The sequence below is a fragment of the Bos mutus genome, chromosome 17 (genome assembly GCF_027580195.1).
Source record: "Bos mutus isolate GX-2022 chromosome 17, NWIPB_WYAK_1.1, whole genome shotgun sequence".
In the NCBI taxonomy this organism is placed as follows: Eukaryota; Metazoa; Chordata; class Mammalia; order Artiodactyla; family Bovidae; genus Bos; species Bos mutus.
The window spans coordinates 7,015,057-7,034,933 of NC_091633.1; the positions used below are offsets into that span (position 1 = coordinate 7,015,057).

At 52.0% G+C, this 19,877-nt stretch overlaps 1 protein-coding gene across 1 annotated transcript in view; it reads right to left on the reverse strand.

Moving 5' to 3' along the window:
- Nucleotides 1-19,877, reverse strand: part of MYO18B (myosin XVIIIB) — a 233,065-nt gene that overhangs the window by 148,543 nt on the left and 64,645 nt on the right. Inside the window, exons 15-20 of the mRNA XM_070385941.1 lie at nt 18,096-18,288; nt 14,851-14,931; nt 12,644-12,791; nt 6,887-7,046; nt 4,091-4,274; nt 3,091-3,313 (exon numbers count right to left, since the gene is read on the reverse strand). Of these exons, the coding sequence (XP_070242042.1) occupies nt 3,091-3,313; nt 4,091-4,274; nt 6,887-7,046; nt 12,644-12,791; nt 14,851-14,931; nt 18,096-18,288 (989 nt within the window). The remainder of the gene's footprint in view (nt 1-3,090; nt 3,314-4,090; nt 4,275-6,886; nt 7,047-12,643; nt 12,792-14,850; nt 14,932-18,095; nt 18,289-19,877) is intronic.

A 19,877-nucleotide genomic window follows, 5' to 3' on the forward strand; every position in this document is an offset into this window, starting at 1 on the left:
TAGGATAACAGCGTCCTTTTCGCAGAGACCCTGGGGCCTATGTTGCTCTCCTGTCATATAGACAAGGACACTGAGGACCAGAGCAAGTCACGGGGCGCAGAGTGACATGGATCGTAACTCTCCCTGGGGGAGACAAATCCAAACAAGATGATGTGATGGAGAATGACAGAAGCCAGGATCTGAATAGCAAGATGACTCTGGCCTGGCGAGGACTGGGGAGATAAATGTAGGCAGCGACAGTCACTAATCCAGCAGAGAGGAACCAACAGTGGGGCCCCTCTGTTGAGAGATGAGCAGGGACCAGGTGCCCAAGGGACCTAAATGCACATTCCAGACCTCAAGGCTGACCACACAGAGACCTGGAGGCTGGGGGGTTATCAGGCTGCCGTTGTGAGTCAGACATGGGTTCACATCTCCTATCTGCCCTGGTTAGCCCTCTGACCAGTGACAGATGACTCTGGTTTCTTTGAGATTCAAGTTCTTCAGTTGTTCAATGAGAGTAATAACAACTTATTGACCAGAGACGTATTAATATGTCTTTGGTTACCCAACTGTTACTGACCAGAGTGTTTCAATATTCATTTACATAACAAATCGCCAGCCAGGGGCATTAGTTTCTGCAAAAATCCCCTGGTCAATAATGTGCTAAGATCTCTTGTCACACAGTCATGACAAGGATTAAATCCAATAATGACTACAGGAAAAGAAGCTAACGTGTTTTGAGCACTTGGCCATGTCCAGGCACTTTTCTCATTCCCTTACTAATTCACCATCCCACTCAACGGCTCTCTGAAACCTGAGCTGCTACAGGACAGGAAAGGGAGGCACGACCTAGGGGCCTGACAGTGTCGACCACGACCACGCACAGGCCAACCAGCTCCAGAGTCTGGGCTGTGCCCACCAGGCTGCCCCGCATGTGACATGTGGTGAGCATTTACTGTCTGCCGGGCTCTGTGCTAAGCGCTCTGTGAGAACACCACCACTGAGTGTGTGTGACCACACGGTGCCCGAGCATCTGAAGCGCCCAGGAAACAGCCTCTGCGTATGTGCCTCGTGTGTGCCTGTGTCTATGCGTACAGGCACATCTCAGAGACACTGTGGGCTCGGTTCCAGACCACTGCAACAAATCAAATATCATAAAACTTTTTTCTCAGTGCACATAAAAGTTAAATTTATCCTATACATAGTTTATTACGTGTGCAATAGCATTATATCTAAAAAACCATGTGCAGACCTTCATTTAAAAAATGTATTACTGAATAAAAAATACTAACCATCATCTCAGCCTTCATCAAGTTGTAAGTTTTTGTGGGTGGAGGGTTAGAAATACTGCAAGAATGACCAAATGTGACACAGAGATGCAAAATGAGCAAATGCTGTTGGAAAAATGGCACCTACAGACTGGCATGAAACAGGGTTACCACACACCTTCAATTTATGAAAAAAAAAAAAACAACTGTGCTCTAAGCACAACAGAACAAGGCCTGCTTGTGTATCTGTTACACACACACACAGTCGAAATCGTAAATCTGTGACATCAATAACTATGTATGGATCTTTGTATGCAAGTAAATATTTCTCACATGGTGTGAGAGAGACAGAAGTGACTCAGAGCAGAAAACAATGAGGAAACGAACCAGGTCTCGGAAGCAGAAACTGGCAGGAGGCTTCAACCCTTCACGGAGTTGGACGCCCTTCCTGAGTTGGGCCCTGAGATGGCAGAGGGTGGACACACAGGGAGGAAGGGGACTTGCTGACCGCGCCTACGTGCAAAGGCTCTAACCTCCTGCCAGCCAGGCGCAATCGAGCGGCCTGGGCTGTGACTGGCTCACGCTTCCCTGTGACAGTGTCTGTCTTCCTATGCCTGCGGTTGTGCAGACAGGAGGGGAAATCAATGCGATGCTGGGGGAAGCGAGCGGTTCATGGTTGCTGCCGGCTGCTCCCGGCTTCTCTGCCCAGCACCTTGCGCCCAGGACTCAGTATGAGTGCCGTGGGAGGAGACAGGGCAGTGACCACAAGCTAGGGGGGCAGTGACCGAGGAAATATTAAACAAGTGGGGGCCCACGTAGACTCCCATCAGCCCCAGCCACCCCATCCCCTGACTTCGCCTGAGCTGTTCCTGTCAGGGAGGCAAATCCACAGGGTGGCCAATGGGGTCTCAGAGACAGAAAAGAATGGGAAAATTTCAGATCAAACTCAGCTCAGAAGAAGAGCTAACGGGGGGGACCCTGGTGCATGCCTACTTTCTAAAATATGGGCCTAAAACTTTATTTCTTTAATGGAAACCCCTCCTCCCCCATCATGCCCATCACCTCTTCAGCTGGACTGGGGAAAGCCAGTCTTCCAAAGATGGGGTTAAGCCTCCCCGGTGGGTCCACCCCTCCTCTCCCACATCCACCCAGGTTCACTCATTGTGAACCTGGAAACCCAGGCTCTCCCACACCTCCCTGCCTCTGCACACAGTGCTCCTTTGACCAAGCTTTCCCTCTCCCTGCACCACCCAGAGGTGAGCAGTTGCTTTCTTCTAAGACTCAACGAAGATGTTACCTCCAATGGGCATGGTACCTCCCACATCCCTGCGTGACACATGCCCTGGTCACATCATACAATCATCACCTGTTTCCATATGGATCTCCCAAACCAGGCTGAGCATCCTGAAGGCCAAATATTAATGACTGAAAAAATTTCACCCTCAATTCCAAGGCAGATGCTCCTAAGATGTTTGTTGAAAAGGAAGACGGGCAAGACACACTCCAAGCCTTCCAGGTCGTTGAAGTTGTTGAGTCGCTCAGTTGTGTCCAACTCTTTTGCCACCCCATGGACTGTAGCCGACCAAGCTCCTCTGTCCCTGGGATTCTCCAGGCAAGAATACTGGAGTGGATTGCCATACCCTCCTCCAGGGGGTATCCTGACTCAGGGATTGAACTTCCATCTCCTGCATTGCAGGCGGATTTTTTTTTACCACTGAGCCACCAGGGAAGCCCTGCCTTCCAGGAGTGCACAACTAGTTCAGGAATGGTTAGACTTTAGGCTCAAAGAGCAAGTCCCAGGAGTTAGCGACAAGGTGCTTGCTCCCTGCTCGCCTCTCACCTGCTCTGTGCAGACGCAGCGCCTCCAAAATGTAGGATCCTGCAAGCTGCACCCTCAGTGCGGGGATGTCCAAGGGCAGGGACCTGCCTGCCTCAGGCTTGTCTCCACCAGGCTGTGGTGGAGTCGGAGACCCCTGGACGCCTCTGCTTTCCACCGCTGCGCTCGGCACCAGGCAATGGATGAAGTGTAACTGAGACCGTCTGATCACGCTGATCAATGCGTCCTAGGACCAAGAAGAGATGGGGTCAGGGCCAGAGTGAGACCGACAAGGGTCTGGACACTCCCCAAACATACATTCAGTCTGGTCTGGGCATCTCTGGAGGCCCCTATGTCCTACCACAAGGGCCTCTTATCCATGGCCCAATTTGTACTCATGAGAAATAAAGGACCTCTATAATTATCCTTATTATCATAGATGGAAAAACTGGGACACGGAGAGGACAAAAGAGTGGCCCCAAGCAGAGGGGGCCAGTCACCCAAGAAGAAAACTAGAGCCCAGAACCTTGGCTGGGGGCTTTTCCAGGATAAGATGCTACGAGTCGGCTCCTCAAGCCCTCCTTCCCGTGTCCCACCCACCTAAGCTTAGCCTAATGTCTTGTACTGGATTGCTGTGTCCAGGTGGCATCTTCACACCAGGGTTGGGTCCAGCTGCCCTCTCTAGGGGAGCCTGGAGGTGGGCACGCCGGCCTTTGAGAGGGGAGAGGGGAAGTGGGCAGAACAGGGCTGGCTGCGATGCTTGTCACCTTGGTCAGGAAGGCGACCTGTTTCCTGCCAACTTCCTGAAGCTGCTCAAATGAGACCAAGGAGCTGAGGCTTAGGCCTCAGACTGGGACGGGTCACTGTGCTGCCCTGAGCCTCAGCTTCTTCCTCGGTGGAGTGTGGGGGGTTGGCTGCCTGTCCCTTCAGGCCTGCTGGAGAGCTCAGAGCTGGTGCGCCTGGATAACTCGCCCTGGGGGCGGGTGGGGGGGCTCCCACCCCATGAGAACAGGGCCCCGCTCACCATCTGCAGCTTGATCTGGGAGCAGGGGGCTTTCCTCTTCACCGCGGCCAGGCTGCTGGCGAACGTCCTCCGCACCGCGCAGCTCCGCTGCTGGGCCTGCTGGGAGGTGCCCTCCAGGCCGGCCACGGCCCGGCACACGGGGGACAGCTTGGCCCGGGACTGGAACAGGGTCCTCAGCTCCTCCCTGGCAGGTAGGCGGGGAGAGAGAGAGAGGCTTCAGGGGTTTGGGGGCAAGCAAAGGGGACCCTCTTGCCTCTGGACATCTGCTTCCTGAAACCATGTCCTAGCTGCCAAGTCTGTTCATAGTCCCTTCTCCCAGATGATCCTTTGTTCAAGGACAAATGCCAGCATCTTCCTCCATGCCTCTCTCCCTCTCCTAACCTCAGAGCATCTTCCTTCTATTGGATGTTCCCGTCACTTACATACCTGCAGGAACTCTGCACAGCCAGCACTTTCTTAGAGGGTAAAATCACCTCGGTTATCTCTAGAACTGGTCTGAGCAAAGCAGGTGCTTAGTCTGTCCAACAGACAGTTTGAGCACCAAGGAGACCCTACCGAGCCCCAGGATGAAGCTGGGACCCAGGGAAGGCCTCAGGCTCTCTGGCTGCCCTGGCCTCTCCCCTCCACTATAAGCCTGTGGGCGACTCCCCTGCAAATCCAGGCCCCACCCAGACCAGCCCTCAAGACTCTTATCCATCCCTACTCTGGGCCCAACTGACTACACAGCCATTAAGAAAATGAGTCTCGCCAGATGCACGGAGGTTGCTAAAAGCAGTTCCATGCCTTGCGGAGCACACAGACTGACAATGGCGCAAAGATGCTCGGGTTGCAACAGAAGTCTGGGGAGACAGCCTGGAGAGCCCCCTGGAGGCGGGAGCCCTGAGAAGGCAGGCTGTGGGCACCCTGCCTGGTACAGGGAGAGGAGGTGGTGCCCACAGCCCTGACCCTGCATGAAGATGGCCCCATCAGTGGCGCTGGGAGACCCGACCTCTGGTCTGCAGTGTGCAGTGTGGCCTGGGGCAGTCACGGGTCCTCTCGGGACCCCCCGATACACGGCACAAAGGTTCAGTGAGTACAAGCACCTCCCGGGAACCCCCCAGCATCCCCGAGAGACTAGAGGGGCCCAGGAATCACAGTGCTACACAAGCAGTCCTGGTGAATCGGGATCCTGACTGCAGAACCACGGGCCAAGAAGAAGCGCTGTCTGCCCTCAAACCCACCAACCCGTGGCTCTCAAGCCTGCAAGACACCCTGCTGGGATTTACTGCCACACCTGCCATACTCCTACTCGTGAGCACACGCTGCTCCTTGTCCCAGAAGGTTCCACACTCACCAGGCCACCTGGCTAACCAAGGTGTGCCTGCCCTTCCCCAACTCTATACCCCTCACTCAGCTTGAGGGTTTCTGAGCAGCAGGGGGATTTACAAGGAGGCCACAAGATGTGTGTTGAGGGGTAACCATGAACCAGGTTCCTTAACAAGCCATCCACTCTGTTATGTCACCAAAGCCTTACATCACACTTGTAAGCTTGGCAGCATCATTCCCACTTCTCAGACTGTGAAACTGAGGCCCAGGTCATGCAGCTTGAAAAAGGCAAAAGCAGAACCTGAGCATCTGCCTGACTCCAGAGCTGTGCAATGTGGCCTCACCCAAAAACCCTGAGGTTGCAGAGAAGGAAAGGGGCTGCCCAGTCACCCAGGGGGGCACGGGGCTGGGCTGGCCTAGACTCAGGTCCCCCGGCTCCCCCTACAGCACTCCATGTGCTTGTTACTCTCCTTCTGCCCCATCCTCTGACTAGATCTCTCTCTGGGAGCTGTTTCCCTGAGCCCCCACTAGATTTTTCCAATCAACGCTGACTATCCAGCTCTGAGAACGCCTTCCAAGGATCACTTAGACCCAAATTGTATTCTGACTCTGCTACTCTTTTGTTATGTGGTCAAAGGTGAACCACTTCGCCTCCTGGGGCCTCAGTTTTCTCATTTATAAAATGGGGCTAGGGATACAATTGTTTTAAGGATTAAAAAGACCCTTATAGGAACTTTCCTGGTGGCCCAGTGGCTAAGACTCATTGCTCCCTAAGCAGGAGGCCTGGGTTCGATCCCTAGTCAGGGAACTAGATCTGCATAACTAACACAACATTGTAAAGTTTAAAAATAAAATAAAATTTTAAAAAATAAAATAAAAGGACAGTGAGCTAAGACTTCCTTGAGCCAAAAAAAAAAAAAAAAAAGACACAGCACAGTCAGATAAATAAGTAAATAAATATATGTATGTTTAAAGACCCTTATAAAGTGCTTCCTCTGCACAGCAGGGAGTTAGTAAATGTGGCCTCAGCTTCACATGCGCACGCACACACACACACACTTCCCCAACAAGCATTTTCCAATAGCTCTCTGAATTCAAGGCAGCCCTCTGCCAGCACATCTGAGCAGAGCAGTCAAGAAATGCAGTCAGCTTTTTTCAGGCTGCAAAAAGTTATCACTTCGGTTTTATGATCCCCTAGTTGGAGGATGTCCATAAAAGTCCTCCCAGTCACATCATCTCCCAGATACTTAATGAATAAGAAGTCACAGCTTTCTAGCTTTTGTTCCACCTCCCAGACGGCCAGCCTTCCTCCTTGGCTGGACTCAGGCCAGTCCCAGGAGATGCTGAACCACTCCTGTTAGAGTTACAGGTCTTTGTGTCATTAGGGAAGGGTCCCCGTACCAGCCCTCCATCACTGACTGGGCTGCTATGACTGCACGGCCCCAGCACCTCGAACGCCCCCCGCCCATCCCCAGCCCTGGCTGGGCTTACCTGTTTGAATGCTGTAGGACCTGGGGGGCGTCCAGGGCTGAAAGGTTGGGTTTGGCCCTGTGGAGCCAGCCCGTGAGGTCATAGCGCACAGGGTCGTGTCCCAGCTGGTGGGCGATCTCGCACTGGAGGGGCTGCTCGCAGGCCCGGAGGGCAGAGGCTCCTGAAAGCAGACACAGGGCATGAGTGCCGGGGCCTAGCGGGACACTCTGTCATGGCGTGGCGTCTTTGAGAACACGCTTTTCCCATTTTGATGGGACTCAAGCAATCAGTTCTGGGCACTGCATTTCCCCTGCTTTGTGCACTTACACGCACAGCTTCCAGCCTGCATTCCGTTCCTCCTTGCTTCCTCTGTCAGTCTTTCTGATGCGGACTGTTTTTAACGTCTTTATTGACTTTGTTATAATACTGTTTCTGTTTTACATTTTGATTTTTCGGCTTCGAGGCATGCAGGATGTTAGTTCCCCGAACAGATATCTAACCCACGTCCCCTACATTGGAAGGCGAAGTCTTAACCACTGGACCACCAGGAAAGCCCCTCCTCCTTGCTTTCTTAAATCGAAGATACCTGCGTTCCCCATTAGCACGTACCATCTTTGTGATTTTAGCCAGAACCATGAATCACATGGACTGTTTTTTAATGTTTTCTTTCAATCGACTCAGTTTTACAGGTAAAATCCATTTGTAAAGAAGCATTATACTGCAGGTTTGGTGTGCCAGCTATATTTACTTTCTAATATTCATGGAAATAAATACACAATTATTAAATATTTTGAAAATATGTGTAGGTACCACTTAAAATTGTCTGGAATACCAGTTGCCAAATAAACACACAGCAAATTCTTGGGAGATGCTGGTGGACACCTGGTTCCAAGGGACAGAGTGGGAGAAACAAAGGGGCTTGGAGTTAGAGAGGACCTGGGTTCAAATCCTGACCTGACCGTTTTTATAGTGGGACAGGGGCCAAACCACCTAAACCTCTGAGCCTCGGTCTCCCTCCGCCCAGTGTGCACCTTAAGTGAGAGGCAACAGCCAGCGAGCCACACGTATTCTGCTTGAGTGAACGTTCTCATTAACTCAGAGCTAATCGGAAAGCCCCAGAGGCAAAAAATAATTTTTTAATACCAAAATGTCTGAGTTAATGTGTCTATCAGTCAGTCCAGGACAAGAATTGCTGCCCTGGGACCCGAGAGGCTTCCCGTGTCTTCAGGCCTCACAGACAGAGGAAAAGGCCTTCAAGTCCTGCCCCCACCACACCCTACAGGACACCTCTGCCTCTGGCCCCACTTTCTGTGTCTTTAGGCTAAAAGTCAGGATCCAGGAAACACTCCATTTGAGAACTCTGGTTCACCCGATTCTGCATCAGAGCAGAGCAGGGGATGGGTAGGGAGGAGGCAGTGGCAGGGGTCCACAGGGCCCTGCTCTGGCCCAGGCCCTGGGGAGACGGCAGAGCACAAGACGGATATCCTCTGACCTGGGGGGGTGGGGCACATATAGGGAGGTCATTGGGCTGATGAGAAGCAAGCCAAGAGAACAGGTCGCCAAACATCCCAGAACCCAGAAGTGGCCCTGAAGGAGACGAGGAGGGCGTCAGGAAGGACGTAGTGTGGCTAGAGAGAGGACAGGGTCAGGGAGGCCTCTGTGGAGGAGCGCCAAGCAGGGAGCCAGAGGAGGAGGACTACAAACACTTCTGGGTGCACCCGAGGCCCTCTGTCCTCACCCCAGGCCCGGGGGGTCACCATCTTAAGGCGAGGAAGGAGGTGACTTTCTACAACGCACGCACATTGCAGCTAACTAGTGGAGCACGGGTCCAACCCAGCACGCTCGGGGCCAGTGCCTGGGCGGGCTTCTAACAGCTCTCTCTCTTGGCTTTCTGTGGGTCTGGGTGAGTTTCCTCCTCCACAGGCCCCCAGGAAGAAAATAACCGTTCCAGAACCCTGGAGACATTTCCTGAAGACAGGGCCCACAGGGCCCTGGTCAGTCATCAGGCCTCTCCAAGGCCCCAGGTACTCCCCAGAGGTGGGGTGTGGCGGTGCCCACACTGCCCGGCTCAGGCTAAGGGCCCCACAAATAGCAGTTCCGACTGCCCCTCCCGATGGCAGAGGCCAGTACCTCAGAACACAGAGGTGACCTTCTGGAATAGAGAGGATCATGGGCAGCATCACACCAAGCACTATGACCCCCACCTCCAGGGTGAGGGCAGTCCAGGGTCGTGTACATATATACAAGTACACAAAATTATATTTCATGACTGTGTCAGTAGAAAGAAGGATTGATATTAATAATACGTAAATATATTACACTGGTTTGCTACAGCTGCCATAACAAAGCATTACAGACTCTGTGGCTGGAAGCCTAAGGTCAAGGTGTTGGCAGGGTTGGTTTCACTGAGGCCTCTTTCCTTGGCTTGCAGATGGATACCTTTTCCCTGTGTCTTTCTTTGTGAATGTCTGTGTCCTAATCTGTCCTCTGAAGGACCAGTCATATTAAATTAGGACCCACCAGAGTGACCTCCTGAGAAATCTGTATGCACGTCAAGAAGTAACAGTCAGAACTCGACATGGAACAACAGACTGGTTCCAAGTTGGGAAAGGAGTATGTCAAGGCTGTATATTGTCACCCTGCTTATTTAACTTAAATGCAGAGTATATCATGAGAAATGCTGGGCTGGATGAAGCACAAGCTGGAATCAAGACTGCCAGTAGAAATATCAATAACCTCAGATATGCAGATGACATCACCCTTATGGCAGAAAGCAAAGAACTAAAGAACCTCTTGATGAAAGTGAAAGAGGAGAGTGAAAAAGTTGGCTTAAAACTCAATATTCAGAAGACAAAGATCATGGCATCCAGTCCCATCACTTCATGGGAAATAGATGGGGAAACAGTGGAAACAGTGAGAGACTTTATATTTTGGGGCCCCCAAATCACTGCAGATGGTGACTGCAGCCGTGAAATTAAAAGACGCTTACTCCTTGAAGAACAGCTATGACCAACCTAGACAGCATATTAAAAAGCAGAGACATTACTTTACCAACAAAGGTCCGTCTAGTCAAAGCTATGGTTTTTCCAGTGGTCATGTATGGATGTGAGAGCTGGACTATAAAGAAAGTTGAGCACCAAAGAATTGATGCTTTTGAACTGTGGTGTTGGAGAAGACTCTTGAGAGTCCCTTGGACTGCAAGGAGATCCAACCAGTCCATCCTAAAGGAAATCAGTCCTGGATATTCATAGGAAGGACTGATGCTGAAATTCCAATACTCTGGCTACCTGATGGAAAGAACCAACTCATTGGAAAAGACCCTGACGCTGAGAAAGATTGAAGGCGGGAGGAGAAGGGGCCGACAGAGGATGAGATGGTTGGATAGCATCACTGATGCTATGGGCATGAGTTTGAGCAAGCTCCAGGAGTTGGTGATGGACAGAGAAGCCTGGCATGCTGCAGTCCACGGGTACGCAAAGAGTCAGACACAACTAAGTGACTGAACTGAACAGTGACCTTAGTTAAACTTACTTTAACTCTTTAAAGACCCTGTATCTATAGAAAGTCCCATTCTTGGGTGCTAGGGGTTAGAAATTCAACATACGAATTTTTGAGGAAGGGGAATACAGTTCAGTCCACAATATATACTTAAAACATGTTTTTGCCTTAAAGTCCATTTTTTTCTTCTACTTTTAACAGAAATTAAAAGATTGTCATGGATCCCTAAGAGTACTGTGGGCCCCAGGCACAGCCCCTTCTGGGCCCAGGCAAGTCACCACAGAGCCAAGCTCTCGGGAGCCATGGGGGTACTAATGCTCTGGGTGTGGTCCCGGGAGAGCAGCTGGATCATCAGGTGCAGAAGCGCTCCATGTGTGTCCCGGACAGAGGCTCCAGCCCAGCAGCACTGAGCGCTGTCCACATCTTTCTCCAGCTCCTCCCCCAATTTCTCATAAGCCACTCCAGTCAGAAGGTCACCCCAAATACTCCCATCGGAGCTGCACTTTTCTCAGTGGCCAGGGACCTCCACGCAGCCAAGTCACGGCCATTCTTCAGCCACGCCTCACTCAAACTTTCAAGTAGCATTTACTTCGGTTGGTCTGTCCCTCCTCCTGAGGCTTCCGGAACGCCACCCCCTCTCGTCCCCTCTCCGACATCCCCGGCCACTCCTCCGCAGCTGCCCTTGCTGGACACAAGCCTTGTCCCTGGAATGTCCCAGAGCCGAATCCCTGGCCATCTTCACTGCCAACCTTCATTCCTTTAGTGATCCAAACTAGAACTGTGGTCCTCAATGTCTTCTTACAGATACTGGCTTTTTTCTTTACCATCCATCTCCTCTGCTGGAACGTCAGCCCCTCGGTGGACAGTTTTGTTTTGTTCACAGATGTATTTCTCAGCCTCCATTTCAGGTGCTCCAGAAGTATTTGTTGAAGGAACCAGTGCATGAACAAGCCCACAATCTGACCGCCATGTCGGGTGGGACCTGGAAGACCCCACAGTGCATTGTCTTCTTACAGGCCTGGGAGCGTCCGGGTGGAAGGGGGCTTACTCGAGGCTGAGAGGCAGACATGGCTTGTGTTGAATCTGCCTTCTGACATGCACCGTCTGGGTGATCACAGACAAGCATTCTCTACAAGCCTCTCTCTGGAGCTCACTTTCCTCATCCTGGGGACAGGGTTGGGGGGTAAGAATACGGACCTCTAAATACGGGACAGAATTTGACCAGACACTCTACACAAAGCCCTGAGCTCGGCCCCTGCATGGAGTGCACACAGCACTCCTCCAACCCCTGGAAAGACGGGGATGATATTCTTCGTTGTATCACAGCCTCGGCCTCGTCAGTAACAACTGGCAGCTGATGACCAAGCTCTGCGGCTACCTCCCCTCACCCCACCAAGGTAGTAGAAATTCTGGAGAGAAGGCAGCCAGGGAAAGCTCCATCTCCATTGTTCAAAATGCTGTGAGATTGGTTTGGTGCCACATTGGTGAAACTACAAATAGATGGACTTGAACTTAAAGCTGATGGATGCCAAACCCCATGGCCTCTGAACTCAGTTTCGCTCCAAGCGTCCACTCCCTTGCACTTCTCCTCTCACCAATCCAGCCCAGCAGCCAGTGCTCGGCAACTCCGGAGTCTGCCCACCTCCCCAGGGAGGCGGCTCCTCTCACCTCCCAGCTGCCTTCCTCTCGTGTCTCCACAATGCAGTCTTGGGAACCTTCTAGAACCCGAATCTGACCATAGCTCCCACTGCCTAGAATCCCACATGGCTTCTCATTGCTCTTGGGTTAAAACCAATGTTTTCTGTGAGGCCTGCCAGGGCTGAAGGTCTGAGCCCATATGACATCTCCCTGTTTGTCCTGCACCGCACCCCTGGCTCTCCGTCAGATTTACCTGCAAGCCTCTCCTGAGAGGCTCTGGCTGCCGGAGAAATGAGGTCCGCCTGACACCCACCACCAACCCCCAGTCTGCCATCTCAGGCTCAGGAGACTCACATGTACTTATGTGTCAGCTTGTCATCTCCCACCCCTCCCTCTCCCCAGCAAGGACAGGGGTCTAATCAGGCTGTTTGCCTCCGTGTAGATTAGAGCCCACTCAGAACATATGATGAAATCATGAATGGATGAGCACACGAATGAATGAAGGCACACACCCAGGCAGGTGCACAGCCCCCCGAGTGCAGGCCTTGTCAGGGCTTTGAGGAGACAGAGTCCAACTCCCACCGGGAGAGATGATGATGAGGAGAGGAGCACCCCCCCCCCCACCCCGGCTCCCTCCCTCACCTTCAGCTCCAGCTCCTTTCTTCTCAGAGGCGGCACAGAGGCGCTCGAGCACCACGCTGTCCTGGGAGCCCTCCACCCGGACCTCCTCGTCCAGGATCCAGAAAAGGCCCCTGGAGTCCTCGGCACCTCCTCCAGCTGACAGGCGCACCTGGAGGGAGACCCAGGATACACTGAGGAGCCTCCCGAGAGAGACTTCTCATCTCACCTAGGGAGTCAGGGGTCTGTGGCCCAGGCATCAGGACTCAGACATGCTGCTCTGGAACCATGCTCGGCTCACCCCCAGACTCTCAGTGGAGAAGCCACGGGACTACCAATCTCTTGGTTACAAGGGTCTGGATCCTGCCTCTGTCTTCATATCCTGGATGACCCCAGGCAACTTATTGCCCCTCTCTGAGGCTCATCTTCCCTTCTGCAAAATGGAGACTGACAACACTGTCCTCCAAGGTGAGGATTTAACCAAAGCGAGCCCTCTGTACACCACACATCCCTGGCTCCACGTGGGCAGCTGGTCTCCTCGTGCGCAGCCTAACATGAAAGGATGAATCCCATCCCCATCACGTCCTCTTAGAAGTCTTTGTATTTTTTATAGTAAAATCTCGAGAGGAAAAAGGCACCAAGAACATCTTAGAGAAAGTGAACTTGCCTCAACCACACAGATATGAAATTTTAAATCCAGCACCAGCATCAGAGACCCTCCAGGCGACCCCTGCATCTCCACATGTGGGAGACGGGGAGAGGCCTGGGGATCTGCAGGGCTTATCCGAGGGTCCCCAGTGAGCTGATGCGTCCAAACATGGTGTCAGACAGTTAAAGAGGAAATGTGACGTGTATGATGGCCAACGGTCCCAGTGTGCCCAGGGTCGGGGCTTCCCAGGACACGAGGATTTCAATGCCAATTTAGCAACGTCCCTGGTAACCAGGACAGTTGCTCACTCTGATACAGGAATATCAGTCCACACCCCTCTGAGAGGGGTCCAGCGAGGGGAAGGGACACGTCCAGGGTCACATGGAGAGGCCCAGGGCACAAGTGTACCTGCCCCTGGGATCCTGGGTCTTCACCATGGCCTCTCTTGCTGGAGCTGAAATCTATAGCCAGCCCCTCCCAGTTGTTCCAGCCACTGCCCAGGAGTCCTGGGGACACCAGGATCTTTTCCTCCTCACACTGTCTGGGTGGTCCCTCAGGCTCTCCCCTCCCAGGAAGGGAGGAAGCAGGACAGGGACAGGGACCCAGCCCGAGAGGCACCAGGGAGCAGCAGAAGCAGCCGTGAAGGGCCGGCAGGGCTCATAGTCAAGAGTGCTTTGCAGGACAAGGTGCAGCCCGCTGCGAGCTGAGAGAAGCCAGGGAACCAGGAAAAGGTGTCCAAGTGCAGGAGAAACGTGACCAGCAGGACACCTACTGGGCGTCACCCACCCTGTGGGGCTGTTTGTCCCAGATCTCACAGGTGTTCAGGACAACCCAGTTGTACTACCTGTTGTTCCCATTTGGGTGATGAGAAAGCCGAGGTTCAGAGAGGAGAAGTGACGCGCCCAAGGTCACCAAGATCAGCTTGGAGCCCGGCAAGTTCCATGGCCTGAACCCTTTCTTTTACAGCAGGTTGGGGGGAGTTGGGGGGTGGGGCAATGAAGGAAGCCAAATTCCAGTGTGATGGTCATGGACTGCTGAGAGAGGGCTGAGCAGAGCGGCAGATCAGGGGTCAGTACAGTGGGTTCTGGGGGCAGGGAGAGGGAGCCAAAGACTCGGGGATCCCCAAACTAAAGTCTGTCTGCCTCCAGGGAGCTCAGGGGCCTGCATCCAGCACCACCCCCATTCTCCATCCCCAGGGGCCCCCGACTGTCCCGGTCTCTGCTGGGTGCAGCATCTTCGTCTGAACACCTGACCTTGCCAGGTGACAGTGCCTGGAGGTCACCGGGTACCAGCCCTGGAGCCCCGGCTCCGTCCACAGACTGCAGGCATGACTGCATTCTAAGATGCCGACTCAGACTCTCAACCTGATGGGATTGAAATGCTGGTTGTCTAGGCTACACCCTCAGACCAATCAACACAGAATCTGGGAGGGGGTCCCCAGGGTCAGTGTTTTGAAGAATCCATGGGTCATTTGAGGTGCGAACAGAGCTATGATCTAGTAGGTCAGACTCCAATCCGCCAGTATTTCGATATAAAGCCCAAGAGGCATCTGAGAGCCGTGGTTCACGGGGCCCTGTGTTACCTGTGAGGGGGTCTGATCCACCACGGCCACCGAGGTCCCCGGGGACGACTCCGGGAGGTCAAACTGCACAGGAACATCTTCCTAGAAAGTCACACAAGTTCAGCATCAGTTCCTTCCGCGAGCTGAGGGGGAAGAAACGTCTGGAGGAGGCTGAAGAGAAGCGAGGGCTTGAATCTCACACCTTGGCCCTTTTTACTGTTATTTTTCATCGTGGTACTATACACATGGCATGAAATTTACCACTTAAACTATTTATTTGGTGGTGCAGGGTCTTGTTTGCGGCGTGTGGGCTCTAGTTTCCCTGCCCTGCCCTGTGCTGTGCTCAGTCGTGTCTGACTCTTTGTGACCCCAGGGACTGCAGCCTGCCAGGCTCCTCTGTGCGTGGGGATTCTCCAGGCAAGAGTACTGGGGTGGGTTACCGTGGCCTCCTCCAGGGGATCTTCCAGAACCAGGGATTGAGCCCAGGTCCTCCGCACTGCAGGCGCATTCTTTACCGTCTGAGCCACCAGGGAAGCCCCTAGTCCCTGACCAGGGAGCAAACCTGGGTCCCCGCATTGGGGGTGTGGCACCTTAGCCTCCGGACCCCCAGGGAAGTCTGCATTTAAGTCATTTTTAAGGGCGTAGCTCATCGGCAGAAAGCACATTCACATCGTTGTGTAGCCTTCCCCACCATCCAGCCCCAAAACTTTTCATCTTGCAAAACTGAGACTCGGCATCCAGTAAACACGAGCTCCGTGCTTCCCCTCCCCATTTCTGTCTCTATGAGTGTGACCACTCTAAGCATCTCACATGAGCAGAATCACACAGGATTTGTCCTTCTGTGACTGACTTGCTGCAGTATAGTGCTGACTTGCTGACTTGCTTAGTATAGTGTTCTCAAGGCTCATCCAGTCCCAGCATGTGTCAGGATTTCCTTCCTTTTTATAGTTGAATGACAGCCCCTTGTATGAAAACATCACATTTGTTTATCCATTCATCCACTGATGGACACATGCGATGCTTCCACCTGTTGGCTGTTACGAGTAATGCTGTCATGAACACTGGTGTACAAATCTCTCTTTGAGACCTTGCTTGGAATCCTTTAGGGTGGATACCCAGAAGTGGAATTTCTGGATCAAATGGTGGTTCTATTTTTAATTTTCTGATTAAACACCATACTGTTTTCCACGGCAGCTGCACCACTTTTTATTCCCAGCAGTCCACATGGGTTCCAGCTCCTCTACATCCTCCCCAGCAGTTCTTACTTTTTGTTTATTTTTAGTGGGTGTGAAATGGTATCTCAGTGTGGTTTTGATTTGCATTTCCCTAAACTAGTGATGCTGAACATCTTTTCATGTGTTTATTGGCCATTTGCTCATCTATTTTGGAGAAACAGCTATTCATTCCTTTGCCTGTTTAACCATTTTCTTATTTATCTTTGGTTGTGCCGTCTTTGGTGCTGCGTGGACTCTTCTCAGTTGTGGCAAGCAGGGGCTACTCTCTAGTTGTGCAGGCTTCTCACTGCAGTGGCTTCTGTTGCAGAGCATGGGCTCTAGGGTGTGCCTGTTTCAACAGTTGCACCTTCCAGACTCTAGAGCACAGGCTCAGTAGATGTGGTGCGTGGGCTTAGCTGCTCCAAGACATGTGGGATCTTCCTAGACCAGGGATTGAACCCATGCCTCCTACATTGGCAGGTGGATTCTTTACCATTGAGCCACCAGAGAAGCCCTTTGCCCATGTTTAATCAGGTTCTTTGTTTTTATCCTTTTAGCCTTGGTATGAGAAGAAAGGATACAGACCAGGATCCCAAGAGCATCCTAATATTGTCCATCCTGCAGGGTTGTCAGCAATCATGGTGAGGTTATCAGGAACTGACGACTCAGTGCAGACCCTTCTAATATTTACTGAGCACCCAATAAGTGCTGGGCTGAGTGCTAGAGAGAACAAACAAACTCTGGAAAACAACAGCTGGCATACAAAAGTAATCAGAAATGTCCAGACCATGCAATGTTCAAAGATATTCATCACGGTGTTGTTTCTAACAGCATAGATGTGGAAATCTCCCAGGCAAACTCCGGGAGATGGTAAGGGACAGGAAGCTTGGTGTGCTGCAGTCCATGGGCAGTCGTGTCTGCAAAGAGTCAGACACGACTTGACTACTGAACAAATGTGGAAATCACCCAGGGGTCCAAAGGAGAGCTGAGATAGAATCTGACGCAACCAGAGACATGCATCCTTTCTAAGAGCTGTGAATGGTGGAGGAAATGTGAACAACATAAGGCTATGAAGAAAAAGCAAACAACAGAATCGTATATAGATGGACGTGAAATCTACAGAGAAGACCATGTATGGGGAAATGGCTGGTGTAAGATACTGACAGAGGTAACAGTGGTTGCCTCTGGGTGCTGGGGTAAAGGAGATGGTATTTTCTGCTTCTGGACACTGATTTGCACTTGCCAGTTTGTAAATAAAGAACATGTTTTACTTTGATAATAAGAAATAAAGTGAAATATTATGGGGAAAAACATGATGGATGCTACCACATGCAGAATGCCTAATACAGATTAGGCATTTTCTAGACCACTTCATCAAATGTTCAAAACAGTGTCTTTAGAAGGTGTGGTAACACCAGGGAGGAAGGAGGGAGTAGATGCCAGGGGGCATCTGGGGTGCTGGCGATGTCTCCTCTCCCCTGGGTGGTAGCTGTGTGAGTGTGCTCAGCTGGACAAATTCACCAAGATGAGACGTATACTCTGGATTTAGGCACTTGTCTGTGTAAGTGTCGTAGTTCAATCTAACTTTTTTAACGAAGTAAAGGCAGGCATGCAGGAATGAGCCTGAGCATCCTGACCCGCTTGCAGAGCCTCCTGGAGGGCTGCTGCATGTCCTCCTTTGGTGGACGCTCCCATGCTATGACCCAGAGACTGCGCAAACCACACGGTTTTCACCCACAGGTGAGAAGGGCATGAAGGGCCTTCCACACAGAGGCTGCACCGAACTGCTGGAGAACACTTCAGCTTGGGTGTGTGGGTGAGGAGGAACTGATCAGCCCAAACAAGGGATAGCTGTGGGAGCAGGGCCTGAGGAGCCCCAAGCTCTGAACCGTAAGAGAAGTGTAAGAGGCCATGGGAGACAGAGGGAGATGGGGGAGGAGCAGAGGCCCTGGCAGCGAGGCCTGCACTTTGGGTTTTAATCAGTGCTGGACCAGACAGCATGAAGCTAAATCCAGGATGAGCACCAGAAGCCCCAGCCCAGCCCAGCCATACCTCCCGGAATCGCTCCAGCGCCGAGACGAAGGTCCGCTGGTAGAAGAGCAGCTGCAGGCGCTCGTGGATGTAATTGTGGCACAGCTCCTCGAAGGTGGCAGCCCGGTCTCTGCCCTGGTGCCGGGGGTTCTGAAAGCCCGGAGAGTCCACCACCATGATGGAGGCCATGGAGAGGTGGTGGGAGGAGAAGGATCTGTGGGGGAAAGGAAAGGGGCCCCGAGAGGACATGGAATCTTAGAGCCCTTCTGGTCCAGGCCCCCCGCTCCCCCATCACAGAGATGGAGAAACCAGGGCAGCATGCTGGGCAGGTCTGCAGACCCAGCAGAACACACTTCCTGTGGGCTGTGTGACTTTGGGAAAGTTACTTAACCTCTCTGAACATGGGTTTCCCCCAATGTTAAATGGTGGGAGGGATGAATAGGAAGACCCAGGGGCTGCAAAGAAAAAAAAAAAGGAGCTAAAGTATGGGAAGTGCCTCCCCTGGACATTGCAGGCCATTAGGACACATGCTCTCTCCACCAGGCCAAGACTGGAGAAAATACTTGCTTAAGGCTGCACCACAAATTTACTATAATGTTGACTAGAGCCTCCTTTTCTTTCTTAGTGACACGTGGCATCAGAAAAACAACTTTGTTCCGTATCTGCCTCAGTTTACAAAGTTCTCTCTCTCTCTTCACCTCCCTGGATCCTCTTGACAAATCTATGAGGGTGGATGGAGAAGGGACTATTTGCATCAAAAACCAAGAGTTAAGAGACTCTAGAGTCACATGTGGGTTCCAACCCTTGCTCAGCCATAGCGGGGCTGCGTGTCTTGGCAGAGTTGCCCAGAGTCTCTGAACGTCCGCCGTGGAAGGGCTAACGATGGAGACGAACTCAGAAGGCTGGTAGGAGGGCTGGGTGTGATAAAACGTCCATGGCTCTGAACGTGGTAAGTGCTCAGTGTTTTCTGCTATTATTCCCATCAGCATGAGCAGTTAGATGCTTTGGAGAGTCCTACGTTTGAACTCAAGCGCTTCGCTGTTATTTTCTGAGGTTTTCCATCTATAAAATGGGGCCAATAAGACACAGCACACAGACATGCTTGAAAATTAAGTGAGTTAATGTTCAGAAAGCCAGACGCCTGCTGGATGCTTGTAAATGGCAGGACGGGCAAGTGTCGTCATCACCAATACACCCATTTCCCGGATTCGGGCTCCCAGAACCCCAGAGCCAAACAGGAAGCAGCCACCCACTTCTTGCAATTCACCGATAAATGCTTCTTCCCCTGAGCACGCACGATCCCCTGGTTTCTAGATAATGTGTCTGCAATCTCAGAGGGTAATTACTCCAGCAGGAAGAGAGGGAGCCGACTCTATGTCTGCAGAGAACCCCAGCTGCGCTGCTGCTACGCACCAGCCTCATCCCTTGAACAGGATGTCGGAAGCCTAATTACGCCTCCCGCTTACACAGAGGAGGGGGGGAAGCCCTTCCACAAGCTCTGGATCGGCCCCACTGGAACTGCTTAGATTTCCCAGGGTTCAGAGCGGCACTCCCCATGATAGAGAACACAGGCTCCCAGTAGTATTACCTGCAGATATCTGCAGTGTTTTATGATCACAATTTAAGAAGAGTTGTTCACAGACATTTTTAAATTTATCTTTTATTTTTTATTGATTTCTTATTAAATTTATTTTTATTTATTTTTTAGCTGTACCACGCGGCATGCAGGATCTTAGTTCTCTGACCAAGGACTGAACTCATGCCCTTTGCAATGGAAGCGCGGATTCTTAACCACTGGACTGC